The sequence below is a fragment of the Oreochromis niloticus genome, linkage group LG14 (assembly GCF_001858045.2).
Source record: "Oreochromis niloticus isolate F11D_XX linkage group LG14, O_niloticus_UMD_NMBU, whole genome shotgun sequence".
NCBI classification, from domain to species: Eukaryota; Metazoa; Chordata; class Actinopteri; order Cichliformes; family Cichlidae; genus Oreochromis; species Oreochromis niloticus.
This window is the reverse complement of record NC_031979.2, coordinates 39,372,742-39,391,506: the sequence shown is the minus strand read 5'-3', so window position 1 is coordinate 39,391,506 and position 18,765 is coordinate 39,372,742. Positions and strand designations below refer to the sequence as shown.

At 47.3% G+C, this 18,765-nt stretch overlaps 1 protein-coding gene across 1 annotated transcript; it reads right to left on the bottom strand.

Annotated features, from left to right (window-relative positions):
• Nucleotides 1-11,898: 11,898 nt before the first annotated feature.
• LOC109195228 (arf-GAP with Rho-GAP domain, ANK repeat and PH domain-containing protein 3) lies at nucleotides 11,899-14,015 on the bottom strand. Its single transcript, XM_019347049.2, has 7 exons — nucleotides 13,803-14,015; nucleotides 13,433-13,515; nucleotides 12,786-12,821; nucleotides 12,581-12,644; nucleotides 12,367-12,504; nucleotides 12,228-12,266; nucleotides 11,899-12,103 (listed from the first exon to the last, which is right to left on the bottom strand). Exons 1-7 carry the CDS (start codon nucleotides 13,971-13,973, stop codon nucleotides 11,930-11,932), a joined length of 705 nt encoding a protein of 234 aa, XP_019202594.1. The 5' UTR covers nucleotides 13,974-14,015; the 3' UTR covers nucleotides 11,899-11,929.
• Nucleotides 14,016-18,765: the final 4,750 nt, after the last annotated feature.

Sequence of the window (18,765 nt, the reverse complement as noted above, 5' to 3'; positions counted from 1 at the left end):
ATCCCCGCCACAATTAGAGTCCAGGCCTGGGCAGAAGAAATTGAAGCCTGGGCCTGGACACGCGATGGTGAACGAGAGACAGAGTGATCCCACCCGATGGTGAAGGAGAGAAAGAGTAATCCCGCCGCCCCAATTAGAGTCCAGGCCTGGGCAGAAGAAATTGAAGCCTGGGCCTGGACACTCGATGGTGAAGGAGAGAGAGAGTGATCGCCGCCACAATTAGAGTCCGGGCCTGGGCAGAAGAAGTTGAAGACTGGGCCTGGACACGCGATGGTGAAGGAGAGAAAGAGTGATCCCACCCCCCAATTAGAGTCCGGGTTTGGGCAGAAAAAATTGAAGCCTGGGCCTGGACACGCGATGGTGAACGGAAGACAGAGTGATCCCACGCGATGGTGAAGGAGAGACAGAGTGATCCCACCCGATGGTGAAGGAGATACAGAGTGATCCCACCCGATGGTGAAGGAGAGAAAGAGTGATCCCGCCCCCCAATTAGAGTCCGGGCCTGGGCAGAAGAAATTGAAGCCTGGGCCTGGTCACGCGATGTTGAAGGAGAGAGAGAGTGATCCCCGCCACAATTAGAGTCCAGGCCTGGGCAGAAGAAATTGAAGCCTCGGCCTGGACACGCGATGGTGAAGGAGAGAGAGAGTGATCGCCGCCACAATTAGAGTCCGGGTTTGGGCAGAAGAAATTGAAGCCTGGGCCTGGACACGCGATGGTGAAGGAGAGAAAGAGTGATCCCACCCCCTAATTAGAGTCCGGGTTTGGGCAGAAGAAATTGAAGCCTGGGCCTGGACACGCGATGGTGAAGGAGAGAAAGAGTGATCCCGCCCCCCAATTAGAGTCCGGGCCTGGGCAGAAGAAATTGAATCTTGGGCCTGGACACGCGATGTTGAAAGAGAGAGAGAGTGATCCCCGCCACAATTAGAGTCCAGGCCTGGGCAGAAGAAATTGAAGCCTGGGCCTGGACACGCGATGGTGAACGAGAGACAGAGTGATCCCACCCGATGGTGAAGGAGAGACAGAGTGATCCCACCCGATGGTGAAGGAGAGAAAGAGTAATCCTGCCGCCCCAATTAGAGTCCAGGCCTGGGCAGAAGAAATTGAAGCCTGGGCCTGGACACTCGATGGTGAAGGAGAGAGAGAGTGATCGCCGCCACAATTAGAGTCCGGGCCTGGGCAGAAGAAGTTGAAGACTGGGCCTGGACACGCGATGGTGAAGGAGAGAAAGAGTGATCCCACCCCCCAATTAGAGTCAGGGTTTGGGCAGAAAAAATTGAAGCCTGGGCCTGGACACGCGATGGTGAACGGGAGACAGAGTGATCCCACGCGATGGTGAAGGAGAGACAGAGTGATCCCACCCGATGGTGAAGGAGATACAGAGTGATCCCACCCGATGGTGAAGGAGAGAAAGAGTGATCCCGCCCCCCAATTAGAGTCCGGGCCTGGGCAGAAGAAATTGAAGCCTGGGCCTGGTCACGCGATGTTGAAGGAGAGAGAGAGTGATCCCCGCCACAATTAGAGTCCAGGCCTGGGCAGAAGAAATTGAAGCCTCGGCCTGGACACGCGATGGTGAAGGAGAGAGAGAGTGATCGCCGCCACAATTAGAGTCCGGGTTTGGGCAGAAGAAATTGAAGCCTGGGCCTGGACACGCAATGGTGAAGGAGAGAAAGAGTGATCCCACCCCCTAATTAGAGTCCGGGTTTGGGCAGAAGAAATTGAAGCCTGGGCCTGGACACGCGATGGTGAAGGAGAGAAAGAGTGATCCCGCCCCCCAATTAGAGTCCGGGCCTGGGCAGAAGAAATTGAATCTTGGGCCTGGACACGCGATGTTGAAAGAGAGAGAGAGTGATCCCCGCCACAATTAGAGTCCAGGCCTGGGCAGAAGAAATTGAAGCCTGGGCCTGGACACGCGATGGTGAACGAGAGACAGAGTGATCCCACCCGATGGTGAAGGAGAGACAGAGTGATCCCACCCGATGGTGAAGGAGAGAAAGAGTAATCCTGCCGCCCCAATTAGAGTCCAGGCCTGGGCAGAAGAAATTGAAGCCTGGGCCAGGACACGCGATGGTGAAGGAGAGACAGAGTAATCCCGCCCCCCCAATTAGAGTCCAGGCCTGGGCAGAAGAAATTGAAGCCTGGGCCTGGACACGGGATGTTAAAAGAGAGAGAGAGTGATCCCCGCCACAATTAGAGTCCGGCCTGGGCAGAAGAAATTGAAGCCTGGGCCTGGACACGCAATGGTGAAGGAGAGAAAGAGTGATCCTGCCTCCCAATTAGAGTCCGGGCCTGGGCAGAAGAAGTTGAAACCTGGGCCTGAACACGCGATGGTGAAGGAGATACAGAGTGATCCCACCCGATGGTGAAGGAGAGACAGAGTGATCACACCCCCCAATTAGAGTCCAGGCCTGGGTAGAAGAAATTGAAGCCTGGGCCTGGACACGCGATGGTGAAGGAGAGAAAGAGTAATCCCGCCCCCCCAATTAGAGTCCAGGCCTGGGCAGAAGAAATTGAAGCCTGGGCCTGGACACGCGATGGTGAGGGAGAGACAGAGAAATCCCGCCCCCCCAATTAGAGTCCAGGCCTGGGCAGAAGAAATTGAAGCCTGGGCCTGGACACGCGATGGTGAAGGAGGGACAGAGTGATCCCACCCCCCAATTAGAGTCCGGGCTTGGGCAGAAGAAATTGAAGCCTGGGCCTGGACACGCGATGGTGAGGGAGAGAAAGAGTGATCCCACCCGCTGGTGAAGGAGAGACAGAGTGATCCCACCCGATGGTGAAGGAGAGACAGAGTGATCCCACCCCCCCAATTAGAGTCCGGGCCTGGGCAGAAGAAATTGAAGCCTGGGCCTGGACACGCGATGGTGAAGGAGAGAGAGAGTGATCGCCGCCACAATTAGAGTCCGGGCCTGGGCAGAAGAAATTGAAGCCTGGGCCTGTACACGCGATGGTGAAGGAGAGAGAGAGTGATCCCACCCGATGGCGAAGGAGATACAGAGTGATCCCAGCCCCCCAATTAGAGTCCGGGCCTGAGCAGAAGAAATTGAAGCCTGGGCCTGGACACGCGATGGTGAAGGAGAGAGAGAGTGATCGCCGCCACAATTAGAGTCCGGGCCTGGGCAGAAGAAATTGAAGCCTGGGCCTGGACACGCGATGGTGAAGGAGAGACAGAGTGATCCCACCCGATGGCGAAGGAGATACAGAGTGATCCCACCCCCCCCAATTAGAGTCCGGACCTGGGCAGAAGAAATTGAAGCCTGGGCCTGGACACGCGATGGTGAAGGAGAGACAGAGTGATCCCACCCCCCCAATTAGAGTCAAGGCCTGGGCAGAAGAAATGGAAACCTGGGCCTGGACACGCGATGGTGAAGGAGATACAGAGTGATCCCACCCGATGGTGAAGGAGTGACAGAGTGATCCCACCCCCCCAATTAGAGTCCGGGCCTGGGCAGAAGAAATTGAAGCCTGGGCCTTGACACGCCATGGTGAAGGAGAGACAGAGTGATCCCACCCCCCCAATTAGAGTCCGGGCCTGGGCAGAAGAAGTTAAAGCCTGGGCCTGGACACGCGATGGTGAAAGAGGGACAGAGTGATCCCACCCCCCAATTAGAGTCCGGGCTTGGGCAGAAGAAATTGAAGCCTGGGCCTGGACACGCGATGGTGAAGGAGAGAAAGAGTGATCCCACCCCTCAATTAGAGTCCGGGCTTGGGCAGAACAAATTGAAGCCTGGGCCTGGACACGCGATGTTGAAGGAGAGAGAGAGTGATCCCCGCCACAATTAGAGTCCGGGCCTGGGCAGAAGAAATTGAAGCCTGGGCCTGGACACGCGATGGTGAAGGAGAGACAGAGTGATCCCACCCGATGGAGATGGAGAGACAGAGTGATCCCACCCGATGGTGAAGGAGAGACAGAGTGATCACACCCCCCCAATGAGAGTCCGGGCCTGGGCAGAAGAAATTGAAGCCTGGGCCTGGACACGCGATGGTGAAGGAGAGAAAATGTGATCCCACTCCCCCAATTAGAGTCCGGGCCTGGGCAGAAGAAATTGAAGCCTGGGCCAGGACACGCGATGGTGAAGGAGAGAAAGAGTGATCCCGCCCCCCAATTAGAGTCCGGGCCTGGGCAGAAGAAATTGAAGCCTGGGCCTGGACACGCGATGGTGAAGGAGATACAGAGTGATCCCCGCCACAATTAGAGTCCAGGCCTGGGCAGAAGAAATTGAAGCCTGGGCCTGGACACGCGATGGTGAAGGAGAGACAGAGTGATCCCACCCAATGGTGAAGGAGATACAGAGTGATCCCACCCGATGGTGAAGAGAGACAGAGTGATCCCCGCCCAATTAGAGTCGGGCCTGGGCAGAAGAAATTGAAGCCTGGGCCTGGACACGCGTTGGTGAAGGAGAGACAGAGTGATCCCACCCCCCCAATTAGAGTCCGGGCCTGGGCAGAAGAAATTGAAGCCTGGGCCTGGACACGCGATGGTGAAGGAGAGAAAGAGTGATCCCGCCCCCCAATTAGAGTCCGGGCCTGGGCAGAAGCAATTGAACCTGGGCCTGGACACGCGATGGTGAAGGAGAGAAAGAGTGATCCCACCCGATGGTGAAGGAGATACAGAGTGATCCCACCCCCCCAATTAGAGTCCGGGCCTGGGCAGAAGAAATTGCAGCCTGGGTTAGGGTTAGGGGGTTAGGGTTAGGGGTTGGAAACTGACTCCTCCCCCTTCTTTCGAAGGCAGGAGGATGTGCACGGTCCATCCCCCAGGTGACCCGCTGTTGCTGGAAGTTGGACCGCCCAGGACGCCGCTGGCGCTCCCACGACGGACCACCGTCCACCCATCCTGATCATCAAAAAAAGCCATCGAGCCCGATGGACTTTTTAATGTGTTGTTGTTTTGTTTATTTATGTAGTGTATTGCTTTTGTTGTTGTGGTGTCGCCTTTGTTATATATTAATAATGTCGCCTTTGGTATATAAGTAATCAAAATTAAAAGTGATAATGAATAAAATAAAATAAAATGAAATAAAAGTTTTGTTGTGTTTGTGTTTTTAATTAGTTTTGTATTTATGAATTAAAAATAAAATGAATTAAATGAAATTAAATGAAATCAAATTTCAATTTGTGCCGCCGCGACGTTTCGGCCCTGAAAAGGGCCTTCTTCAGGCTGTGGCACAAAAAACAAGCAAAACAAACTTGTGTGTGTTTGTCTAGTCTCTGCGATGTTGCTCCTTCTGTGTCTCAAGGCGAAATGCCCTCTCTCTGTGTGTCAGCTCCTTTTATGCCCTCTGTTCCAGTTAGATTTTTCGTTCGTCTTTTTTATCTGAATTTCCTTCCTATGTAAATAGCCCTTTCCCAATGATTTTAAAAATTGCTTTCTTCATGAATTATAATATTTCACACTATGTACTCAATTACTGTAGGCCCAAATTATTTTTATATGTAATATTTAAGGTCCAATTTAATATGAAATTTTTAATATTAATTTTTAATCCCAATGTTTATGTTAAATGTTATTACACTTTAAATTTTAACTTATAAATTTTCAGACCCCCAAATCATGTATGCCCCTTGTGTTTATACTACAAATATGAAATTTTTAATCCCATAATACCGTAAATTATTAAAATTAATTTATGAATTCAATCAATACCCCCATGAATTTTATGATATCCTCCCCAATGTTATCAACCTTATTAAGTATTCCAATTGATGACCCTTGTAAATATTGGACCCCTCCCTCTCCCTATCCTCCCAATAAGGGTTAGGATGGGGGGTGGGGTAAAATGGGGTAGGGGGAGAAGGTTAGGGTTAGGGCCGGGGGTGGGGGTGTGGTTAGGGTTAGGGCCAGATGTAAGGGTGGGGTTGTGGTTAGGGCCAGTCGTCAGGTAGGGCTGTCATAAAGATATATGGTTGGGGCTCAGATCGGGGATGGGGTTCCACGCAAGGTGGAATGGTTAAGGTTAGGGCCTAAGTTCAGGTCAGGGGCCGGTAAGACAGGAAGTCCCGCCCGATCACGCCAAACCCGGCCATCCCAATCCACTAATCATCGTCCCCCCATCAATCTAGTCCGTCCATATCCAATTCACCGAAATCTAATGTTTAACCCATCTGGTTCTTTAGTATCCAACCAATAAATCCATCTTCTCTCAACCTTCTTTCTCTCCCAATCCGTCCATAGGGCATTCCTTTCCAAACCAGCAACTCTCAGAGACTTATAGCTATGATTAATAAAGTGTTCCACTAATGGAGTTTGCCTTTCTTTATGATTTTTAATATTATAACGATGTTGTGTCATCCTCAATGAAATCGAATTCTTAGTCTCTCCTACATATTGTATACCACATTTCACACAAAAGATCAAATATACGCAATTTGTGGATTGTGGCGTGAATTTCAGCCGTACAGGAAAAATTGTCTTCTTGACCCTGTTTTTGACAAAGGTCAAGGAACAGAAAGTGCCGAACAACACTGTTGGCTTCAAAAATTGCTGACTCGTCAGCTTTGCTCTGACCAAGTAGTCTTTTAAGTTTTTATTTCTCCTGTACGCCGAAATCACTGTCCTATTTGGCAAAACTCCAGTGTTTATCATTAAAGAATCGAAGTTTTCTTTCAGCTTCTTATGCATTTGAACATTAAATAACGAATAAGTGGTTATAAGTGGGATACGGTCCCCTTCCAATGCTTCTTTCTGGTCCAAAAAGGATCTCAAGCACTGTCTTAAAAATTGACGAGAGTATCCTCTCTTTCTCAAAGCGACAAACAATTCCTTGACTGCTTCCTTGAAGTCGTCCTGTCTCGTGCAAATCCTATGAAATCGAAGTAATTGAGCCTTTACGATACCTCTATACGTATGACGGGGGTGGAAACTAGTTTTGTACAATAGTGCATGTGTGTCAGTCTTTTTAAAGAATACTTTTATATCTAACTTATTATGTACTTCGAAATTTGGTCCTTTATACACCGTAGTGTCCAAAAAATCAATTTTTTTATCATCCAATTCATACTTACATTGTATCGACCAATCATGTGCATTTAAAGTCCTAATAAATTCTTCAAAATCAGGTTTTGAATATGGCCACACCCCCCATATGTCATCGAGGTACCGTAAATAATGGAGAGGCTTCTTCGGGCACTTCTCCAAGGCCTCCGCCTCCCACTTAGCCATAAAAATATTCGCATAAGCGGGCGCAAACCGTTTCCCCATTGCCGTCCCTTTAATCTGCAGATAAAAGTCTCCATCAAACTCAAAATCATTACGTCTAAGATTAATCTCCAGAAGTTCTAAGATCTCTTTATCCGGTCTCTTGGCATCCGGATACTTCTGAAATATCTCTCTTACCGCCTGCAATCCCGCTGCAATGTCTATGTTAGTGTATAGACTATCAATATCAATACTAAAAAGAAAAGAGTCAGCTGGGATTGTCAGGGATCTAACCAAATCAATGAAATAATAACTATCCTTAACATAGGACGGATGCCTAATAGAAAGCGGATTCAAATAAAAATCAATAAACTCCGCGGTCTGGTAGGTCTCGCTACCGCAGTCAGAGACAATGGGTCTGCCTGGCGGGATTTCATGGGGAACTGTCCACTTTTCAGGTTCTTTGTGGATTTTAGGCAAAATGTAGAACCTTCTGGGCCTTGGTTGCCCCTCTCCTTTGAGGTATGAACTCTGTTTTTTATTTATTACCCTTTTATTATAAAGGTCATCTAAAATCCTACTCACCACAGGAACCGTCTGTAAATAAATTGGCTCTTTTAACTTTTTATAATAAATACTATCTGACAACTGTCTTTTAACCTCTGTCACATACTGCTCTCTAGACAATATCACCACTGCGCTCCCCTTATCAGCTGGCTTAATGACAATAGTCCTGTTGCCCATCAACTCTCTCAAGGCTTTCACCTCTGCCACTGATAAGTTCGGAGCTTTTTTAACAACTTTGAACCCGGAATCTAACATGTTTTTATCCTTATCAACTAATAAACCAATCTCAGGTGGCAACTTGTCTAGTGGCGGTTCCCAAGTAGATGTACCCACAAATGGTGGAATCGCTCTGTTCTGTGAGTCTTTGAAGTAGGCCGCCAATTTGATACGCCTATGGTAGTTCTGAACATCCAATTGAAGTGTTGTCTTCTGATTTTTGTGAAGTCCAATCATTGGCACGAAAGACAGGCCTCTGTTTAACAAAGCAGACTGTGCCCTCGTAAGGGTGAAGTTTTTGGCCAGATTGACCACATTTTGTGACACAAGGGGCTGGAGCCCCTTCTGCCCCCCCTGAGCCAGGCTTAAGGGGACCTCAAGTTTAAAAACGAGACCCAGTGTCTAAACATGGCTCTCGCTGTAGTCCTGGTCCAATGGATGTCATCCCTCTCTGTCCCGAAATCGTTCTCTGACAACTTGGGGATGAAAGGCAAATTCCTAGAAATGTAGGCGTTCATGGTCGTGAGTGTCTGGATTTCCTCCCTGCTCAAGCCTGAGGAAAAATTAATGAGAGGAATCCAGATTTCCGAGAAAGGGAACCGGTTCTTCGCTGCTCTGACGGCCCCTAACATCTGCTTGATCGCTGTTTCTTTTGCACCTTGATTCTTGTTATTCAACCCGAACGCCAAGACCACCTTCTCTACATTGGAATGAATGGTGGCCTTTCTAACCAGTGCTTGAGCATGTCGGAAGTTGGCCCCGGGAAAGCTGTCTATCTGCAGGTCCGGCAACACATGTGCGGGAAACCTTGCAAGATTCGAGTCCCCCAGGAAAACCCACTTTTTCCGAATGCTCAGCCCCCAATCAATCATCTTTCTCTCCGTGTGAATATGCCGTTTAACAGAATAGTATTGCTTTGGGGTTGAAGTCAGGTTCCGCTGCTCAGATGAACTATCCATGCCCAGGCTCCTCCCTGCATCATCCCGTGCATTAGCAGGAGACCCTGGATCCTCCCTTGACCTCTGTGAGGTAGGTACTAAGATGGGTGTTCTGTCCTGTCTAACCTCATCCTCTCTCTCTTCCAGCAGGGAATCACGTGGACTCTCCCCTACGACCAGAGCTGGCTGTGAACCCTGACCACCCTCGTGTGAAGAATCAAGCTCCTCTAACTCCAACAGAAAATTGGACTCAGGAATCACACAACCCTGTCTTGCACCCCTGGTACGAGGCGGTCTCTGCTGCAAAGGAGAAGCCGGCCGGGCTTCCTCCTGTACCTGAGCTTCCTGCTGGATTGCCTGACTCGGAGCTGGTGTCCAGTAGGATCTCTCTTCTGTCATTGTCCCCATATCCTGCCGCAATTCTGCAGGCCTGAGGACTTGGACCGAAACCCGCTGCTTCAGGGGTTGAGGGTCTGTCTGTTGAGCCATCTCAACTGTCCCTGGAGGAGCCCGTGCTTCCTCATGCACAGAACCCCTCTCCACGTCCTCTGTTGCCTCCCTGCCAGCCGGCTGAGGCACCCTTTCCGTAGCTGTGGCCGCGCATGCCGTCACCAGGGCCTCTGCGTGGTCCAGCACTTCTTGTGTGATGTGGGGTAGGTCTCTACGAGCTCTCCTCACGGCCATCTGGAAACATTCTTTCCAGTCCAGACTCATCTCCTCGGCCAACTCTCCCCTCATCACATCAATCTGCTTGGAGTAGTGCTCCTCCAAAATCATGAGGGTAGTGTACCCCCAATTCTTAGCATTGCCCAGGATCAAGTCCAGCGTTTCAGGTGTTGGCAAGGCTGGCTTGATCATGGAGGCCAAGTTCTCCACCATACGGACAATCATCCGCGGTTCCTCTCTCCCGTCCTTGGGAGTCACATTCTGAAGGTGATGCACCAATCTGATCACCGTGTGCAGCTTGCGAACCAATTGCAGCTTTTCCTGGTCCATTGGTTCCTGTTGCTGCTGCCATCTTGGCTGCGGTCTCCACTGGCGTCCCCAGTTTAATCTGGGTCTCCGGTAGTAGGAAGCAGTCACTCTCGGTTCATCTTGAGGTCGTCCTCGGCGAACCACATCAGCATAGGATCGGGCTGGAGGACCAGAGCCACGGAATCGAGAACCCGAGGGAGGCACAGGCCGATTAGGGATTGGAAACTGACTCCTCCCCCCTCTTTCGAAGGCAGGAGGACGTGCACGGTCCATCCCCCAGGTGACCCGCTGCTGCTGGAAGTTGGACCGCCCAGGACGCCGCTGGCGCCTCCCACGACGGACCACCGTCCACCCATCCTGATCATCAAAAAAAGCCATCGAGCCCGATGGACTTTTTAATGTGTTGTTGTTTTGTTTATTTATGTAGTGTATTGCTTTTGTTGTTGTGGTGTCGCCTTTGTTATATATTAATAATGTCGCCTTTGGTATATAAGTAATCAAAAATTAAAAGTGATAATGAATAAAATAAAATAAAATGAAATAAAAGTTTTGTTGTGTTTGTGTTTTTAATTAGTTTTGTATTTATGAATTAAAAATAAAATGAATTAAATGAAATTAAATGAAATCAAATTTCAATTTGTGCCGCCGCGACGTTTCGGCCCTGAAAAGGGCCTTCTTCAGGCTGTGGCACAAAAAACACTAGTCTAGTCTCTGCGATGTTGCTCCTTCTGTGTCTCAAGGCGAAATGCCCTCTCTCTGTGTGTCAGCTCCTTTTATGCCCTCTGTTCCAGTTAGATTTTTCGTTCGTCTTTTTTATCTGAATTTCCTTCCTATGTAAATAGCCCTTTCCCAATGATTTTAAAAATTGCTTTCTTCATGAATTATAATATTTCACACTATGTACTCAATTACTGTAGGCCCAAATTATTTTTATATGTAATATTTAAGGTCCAATTTAATATGAAATTTTTAATATTAATTTTTAATCCCAATGTTTATGTTAAATGTTATTACACTTTAAATTTTAACTTATAAATTTTCAGACCCCCAAATCATGTATGCCCCTTGTGTTTATACTACAAATATGAAATTTTTAATCCCATAATACCGTAAATTATTAAAATTAATTTATGAATTCAATCAATACCCCCATGAATTTTATGATATCCTCCCCAATGTTATCAACCTTATTAAGTATTCCAATTGATGACCCCTTGTAAATATTGGACCCCTCCCTCTCCCTATCCTCCCAATAAGGGTTAGGATGGGGGGGTGGGATATGGAAAAGGACTGGGGCCCCAGCAAAGCTGGAAACCCACAAGTGCACGGTCCTTCGTGGAATGGGGGATGGTGCCCCCACCAACACAATTGTTCCAAAAATTGCCCAACACGGGGGTTAAGTAGGCCATGAATTTTAAATTGAGCTCATCGCGACGTTTCGGCGCTTTGTACGCCTTCCTCAGGCTGGAGCTCAAATGAATTTTTAATTTTTAAATGTCCCTCTCTGGGTTTTATCTTGTTTGTTATCTCTCTGTTTGTAATAAAGTTTTTATCCCTTGTCTTTGTGTCCCGTGTGGTCTTTTATCCCCTTGTAGGCAGGCTTTTTAAGTGGCATTTATTTATTTATTTATATCCTTTGTGGATTTTTAATTCTTTCTGAGTGCCGATGAATTTGGGGGGTTAAGTATGTTTAGGGTTAGGCGAGAAGGGGGGAGTGGTTATGTTTAGGGCAAGACCCCTGGGCCAGGTTCCTCTCCCTTCTGCCTACCCAACAAAAATTATTTTATTAAATTTAAAATGTACCCAATTGGGGTTTACTGTGTGGCCAACAGGCATCGCGGGGCCCCTTCGCTGAGGGGTTCAGCCCCAAGCAGGAAGGACCACCTCCTCACACACAGGCATCACGGATCTCTTCCGGGGACCAATTTCCAATCTTAGGTCTCGCCAATAGGCATCACGGGTCCCGTTCCAAGACCAATTTCCCATCCTAGGTCTCACCCATGTGTGGATTGGGGAACTCCCTAATCAGGAGACCGACCCCTGAGCGACCAGGGTCCGACTTCCGGTACGTGGTCTCACCTGGTGGTGAGACCACGTCTCACCTGAAGTGGTCTGGCACTTCCTGGGTCTCTGCAATGCTGCTGGACAGGAAGCTGGTCTCCAGAGACTTCAGGACCTGCAGGCCGAAGTCGCCGACCTCCTCGTAGAGCGGCTCAGGCAGGTCAGGAGACTCTGAGCGCTCCTCGAACGAGTCCTGCTGGACCTTCATGGGCTGGAGACACACACGAGACACACCAGAACACAGAGAGATGGGATCGGTCCCAAGGTTAAACCCCGCCCCCCCAGCGTTTACTACAGGCTCACGAGTGAGACGAGAGGAAGTACAGAGTACTTACAAAGTACATGGAGAGAGTTCTCCGGTCGTGTAGTTTCCTCTGCAGGGGAAGACAAAGTACAGATGACGAGTTTGTGCATTTGACCTGTGACAGTTTACTGAGCATGTTTGAGAAAAAGCTGAGAGAGTTGGACTCTAACCAGCGTCTGATTGGCTGACAGCATGCTGCTGTTGCTCTCGTCTCCTCTGATGGAGACGAGCGGCATCGTTCCGAACTTCTGCTTGGAGATGTCAGAGGAGGAGTGGCGGCGCAGCGCCGGAGGACCTGGGTCATCGTTCTGCAACAGAAGCACATTCATGATGGCCAGCACAGGAGCGACGGCTGATCCCAGACCAGCGTGCAGGTAAACGTACCTGAGCTCTGAGAAGGCTCGTGATCCAATCCCACAGCTCGGCCTCGCTGCTGCAGCACAGGTACCTGGTGGAGGGGAGGGGCAGATACTTTTGATGTCATGCAAGACTGAAACGCTCAGAGCTTTTATTTGAATGCACGACGTCAAACATCAGCTGCTGCAGGTGAGTGTGACACTGAGGAGGACAGGTGAGCCCTGATACTTACAGCTGGTGTTTGTCTGACATCACTGTGAAGCCCCACCTGCACAGGAAACACAAGCCATCAGATAATGGCCATCAGATAATGGCCATCAGCCTTTGACGCTCACTGCTCAGTTCAGACCGCAGGAGTGTGTGTGTGTGTGTGTGTGTGTGTGTGTGAGTGTGTATGTGAGTGTTCTTGTCTAGCTATCTTTGTGAGGACTTAAATCTGCATTCTACTATACTTGTGAGAACTGACAGTCACTTGTGAGGACACACACACCAGTCCTCACAAGTTTGAACAATTAGGTTATGGTTAGGTTTAGGGTAAGGGTTAGGCATTCATTTTTAATGGTTAGGGTAACGGGCTAGGGAAACTATTATGTCGATGAAGATCTTCACTAAGAAAGCTGAACGGGCTTGTGTGTGTGTGTGTATGTGTGTGAACAGGTTCTTACTATACTGGTGGGGACCAACAGCCCAGGGTTGAAGGCATTTTTTCACACTCAAAATGTGGTTTTGGTGTGAGGGTTACGTTTGAGTTAGTTTTAGGTGTAGGGTCAGTGTTAGTCATTCATTTTTGATGGTTAGGGTAAGCAGCTTGGGAAAGCATTATATCAATGGGATGTCCCCACGAGGATAGCAAACCAGACGTGTGTGTGTGTGTGTTACCTGGTTGGAGCCTTCAGCTTCTTGCGGATGCCGATGTAGATCTTTAAGGATTTCAGAGCCCACTCCTTCTCAGGTTTGATGCTCTGCAGACACAGATGGAGAGACTTTTGTTTTTTACTGTTCTTTTACTGAGATTTGCTGGTTTTCTGTTCTTATTTTGGTTTTTAATGTTTTCCCAGGTATTACTCGTCTTCTTGTTCTCCAGTATGCGCCTTTCTCTCCTTTTTGTACACATTCCTCCTGTTTGTTAGTTATTCAGCCACAGTTGGTGTGGAGCGCCCACAGTTTCGTTGTCCATGTACAATGACATCTAATATATTCTATTCTTTTTTAACTGTTTGTTTTACTGCTGTCTACTGTTCCCGACTACCTTCTTGTCTTTGAGCAGCAGCAGTTTGTGGTCTCGAATCTGGAACGTTCTCTCCTGGAACCTGGTCCCCTGAAGGAGCTTCGGAGGCTCCTCGCGACACCTCAGCAGACCCACCTTCATGATCTCGCTCTTATAGGCTGACAGGCACACACAGGTGGACACGTTAGCCATTAATACAACATCAGAGGCTTATTATCGCACAGCTCAATTCAATTCAATTCATTTTATTTATATAGCGCCAAATCACAACAAAAGTCGCCTCAAGGCGCTTCATAGGTACAGAGAAAAACCCAACAATCATATGACCCCCTATCAGCAAGCACTTTAGCGACAGTGGGAAGGAAAAACTCCCTTTTAACAGGAAGAAACCTCCGGTAGAACCAGGCTCAGGGAGGGGCGGGGCCATCTGCTGTGATTGGTTGGGGTGAGAGAAGGAAGACAGGATAAAGACATGCTGTGGAAGAGAGACAGAGATTAATAACAGATATGATTCGATGCAGAGAGGTCTATTAACACATAGTGAGTGAGAAAGGTGACTGGAAAGGAAAAACTCAATGCATCATGGGAATCCCCGGCAGCCTACGTCTATTGCAGCATAACTAAGGGAGGATTCAGAGTCACCTGGTCCAGCCCTAACTATATGCTTTAGCAAAAAGGAAAGTTTGAAGCCTAATCTTGAAAGTAGAGATAGTGTCTGTCTCCCAAATCCAAACTGGAAGCTGGTTCCACAGAAGAGGGGCCTGAAAACTGAAGGCTCTGCCTCCCATTCTACTTTTAAATACTCTAGGAACAACAAGTAGGCCTGCAGAGCGAGAGCGAAGTGCTCTAATAGGGTGATATGGTACTACAAGGTCATTAAGATAAGATGAGGCCTGATTATTTAAGACCTTGAATGTGAGGAGCAGGATTTTGAATTCTGGATTTAACAGGAAGCCAGTGAAGGGAAGCCAAAACAGGAGAAATCTGCTCTCTCTTTCTAGTCCCTGTCAGGACTCTTGCTGCAGCATTTTGGATCAGCTGAAGGCTTTTCAGTGAGTTTTTAGGACATCCTGATAATAATGAATTACAGTAGTCCAGCCTGGAAGTAATAAATGCATGAACTCGTTTTTCAGCATCACTCTGAGACAGGATATTTCTAATTTTAGAGATGTTGCGCAAATGGAAGAAAGCAGTCTTACATATTTGTTTAATATGTGCGTTGAAGGACATGTCCTGGTCAAAAATGACTCCAAGGTTCCTCACAGCATTACTGGAGGCCAAGGTAATGCCATCCAGAGTAAGAATCTGCTTAGATACCATATTTCTAAGATTTTCAGGGCCGAGTACAATAACCTCAGTTTGATCTGAATTAAGAAGCAGAAAGTTAGCGGCCATCCAGGTCTTTATGTCTTTAAGACATTCCTGCAGTTTAACTAATTGGTGTGTGTTACCTGGCTTCATGGACAGATAGAGCTGCGTGTCATCTGCATAGTAGTGAAAATGTATGCTATGTCTTCTAATGATGCTGCCTAAGGGAAGCATGTATAATGTAAACAGAATTGGTCCTAGCACTGAACCCTGTGGAACACCATAATTGACCTTAGTGTGTGAAGAGGACTCTCCATTTACATGTACAAATTGGAGTCTATTAGATAGATATGATACAAACCACTGCAGTGCAGTACCTGTAATACCTACAGCATGTTCTAATCGCTCTAATAGGATATTATGGTCAACAGTATCGAACGCAGCACTGAGGTCTAGCAGGACAAGCACAGAGATGAGTCCACTGTCAGAGGCCATAAGAAGATCATCTGTAACCTTCACTAAAGGTTACCTGACTGAAACTCTTCAAATAAGCCATTCCTCTGCAGATGATCTGTTAGCTGTTTGACAACTACTCTTTCAAGGATGTTTGATATGAAAGGAAGGTTGGAGATTGGCCTATAATTAGCTAAGACAGCTCGGTCTAGAGATGCTTTTTAAGTAAAGGTTTAACTACAGCCACCTTGAAGGCCTGTGGTACATAGCCGATTATTAGAGATAGGTTGATCATATTTAAGATTGAAGCATTAATTAATGGCAAGACTTCTTTGAGCAGTTTTGTAGGAATGGGGTCTAAAAGACACGTTGATGGTTTGGAGGAATTAATTATTGAAGTTAACTCAGAAAGATCAATTGGAGAAAAAGAGTCTAACTTAACATCGATGGTACTAAAAGTAGCTGTAGATAATGTTACATCTGTGGGATGATTATTGATAATTTTTTCTCTAATGATAAAAATTTTATTTGTGAAGAAGTTCATGAAGTCATTACTAGTTAACGTTAAAGGGATGGTTGGCTCAGTAGAGCTCTGACTGTTTGTCAGCCTGGCTACAGTGCTGAAGAGAAACCTGGGGTTGTTCTTATTTTCTTCAATCAGTGACGAATAGTAAGATGTTCTGGCTTTGCGGAGGGCTTTCTTATAAAGCAGCAAACTATTTCTCCAGGCTAAATGATGATCCTCTAAATTTGTGACGCCATTTCCTCTCCAGCTTACGAGTTATCTGCTTTAGGCAACGTGTTTGAGAATTATACCACGGAGTCAGGTACTTCGGATTTGAGGCCTTAGTTTTCACAGGAGCTACAGTATCCAGAGTCGTACGTAGTGAGGAGGTAAAATTATTAACAAGATAATCGACCTCTGTTGGAGTAGCGTTCAGATAGCTGCTCTGCTCTATGTTGGTACAGGGCATTGAAGATGATAACAGTGGGTGGATTATATTCTTAAACTTAGTTACAGCACTTTCAGAAAGACATCTACTGTGATAAAGTCTACTCTCCACTGCTGTGTAATCAATTATTGTAAATGTAAATGTTATCAGGAAATGATCAGACAGCAGAGGGTTTTCAGGAAACACTGTTAAATGTTCAGTTTCTATGCCATATGTTAAAACAAGCTCTAGAGTGTGATTAAAGTGGTGGGTGGGTTCTTTTACATTTTGAGAGAAGCCAATTGAGTCTAATAACAGATTAAATGCAATGTTGAGGCTGTCATTTTTAGCATCTACATGGATGTTAAAATCACCCACAATAATTATTTTATCTGAGCTGAGCACTAAATCAGATAAAAAGTCTGAGAAATCAGAGAGAAACTCTGTGTAAGGCCCAGGTGGACGATAGATGATAACAAGTAAGACTGGTTTCTGACTTTTAAAGCTCGGGTGGACGAGGCTCAGCATCAGGCTTTCAAATGAATTAAAAGTCTGTCTTGGTCTTTGGTTGATTAATAGGCTGGTGTGAAAAATTGCTGCCACACCGTCCCCTCGGCCTGTGCTTCGAGATTTCTGGTAGTTAGAATGACTCGGGGGCTCGCTTGGCCACTTCGGGGATGGGGTGCCCTCGGCCTCTCGGCCTGGGGCTCGGTCACTCAGGCACAGCTGGCTGCCGGCGGAGCTCACGGGCACGTCACTGCAACCCCCCCCTGGCTTCTGCTCCGCGGCTGCTGAGTGACCCCTCATCTGGGACTCTCCTCAGCTCTTTCTGGGATAGTGGCGCGGCTGCCCCTCTGTTGGTCTTCCTTGGTCTCTTGTGTTCTGGGGGCCTCTGGATGTCTGGAGTTTTGATCTCCTCCATACCTGCTTCATGCCCTGGAGGACCACTGGATGGAGATGGAGAGGACCTCTACATGCCCTACATGGTGAGCTTGGCGGTGAGCACCTTCAACAGCTGCATCGACCCGTTCATTTTCTACTACGTGTCCACGGAGTTCAGGCAAAAGGCCAAGAGCACTCTGTGCTGCCACTGTGATTCTGAGGATAAAACATACTCTCTGGTCAAGAATGTGTCATCTTTATCGTCAGGCCCAAGGTCAAAGGTCACCCTGCTGTCCATGTCCAGTCGACAGAGGCCACCTGAGATGCCATGCAGCTCCCAGGAGAACAGAGTAACGGACACCTGACTGCAGACTGTCACGCAAATGTCTTCAAATTGTTGGACTGCTCCTTTAAATGGGGAGCTACAGTATATTGATCTCTTATTGGCTCTGGTCACGTCAGCTGATGTCACATGTTAATGATTTGTTTTTTCACTAGGACCAATTCTGTTTACATTATACATGCTTCCCTTAGGCAGTATCATTAGAAGACATAGCATAAATTTTCACTAGTGATGCGCGAATCATGAACGAATCGTTCAATACTCGAGAATCACTTTACTGACTCATGAATCATGATTCACAAGCCCAACTGACTCACTGACTCATCCCTGTTGCTGTTAGCAGCAATATATCAAGCTTATAATTAAAATTGTGGAGAAAAACACAACATCCAGTATCTTAACAAAAACATTTCTGCTCTGAACTGGAAGAAAAAACCCTGAGTAGAATTCAATTCAATTCAATTCAATTTTATTTATATAGCGCCAAATCACAACAGAAGTCGCCTCAAGGTGCTTTATATTGTACAGGAGCTCGCACAATAATACATACAGAGAAAAACCCAACAATCATATGACCCCCTATGAGCAAGCACTTTGGCGACAGTGGGAAGGAAAAACTCCCTTTTAACAGGAAGAAACCTCCAGCAGAACCAGGCTCAGGGAGGGACGGGGCCATCTGCTGCGACCGGTTGGGGTGAGAGAAGAAAAACAGGATAAAGACATGCTGTGGAAGAGAGACAGAGATTAATAACAGATATAAGCTCACATCAAGACAATAGCTCCTCGGTTCACAGTAGCATCGCTCTGCTAACATGCTAACAGCACATTTGAGCTACTCACCCCCTCCCTCCTGTTGTTTGATCTTTTCTCCTATATATATATATACATAGCAACTCACTAACAATGTATCAGTCTATGGCCACTTGTAAAACATTTTTAGCCAGGACATCATTAATTAGTGGGTTTTATGAGTATGTTATATCCAAATGTCTATCTCATTATCATCTTCTTCATTCTGTGGTAGGGTGATGTTGCATCTCTGAGTTGTCTAAGTGTGTTCAGAGCA

Coding starts and splice junctions, on each gene's coding strand:
- LOC109195228 (XM_019347049.2), bottom strand. CDS start 13,973: ATGGCTAACGTGTCCACCTGTGTGTGCCTGTCAGCCTATAAGAGCGAG. Junction 13,516..13,802: donor TGCTGCTCAAAGACAAGAAG/GTAGTCGGGAAC, acceptor CTGTGTCTGCAG/AGCATCAAACCTGAGAAGGA. Junction 12,505..12,580: donor CGAGCCTTCTCAGAGCTCAG/GTACGTTTACCT, acceptor CTTCTGTTGCAG/AACGATGACCCAGGTCCTCC.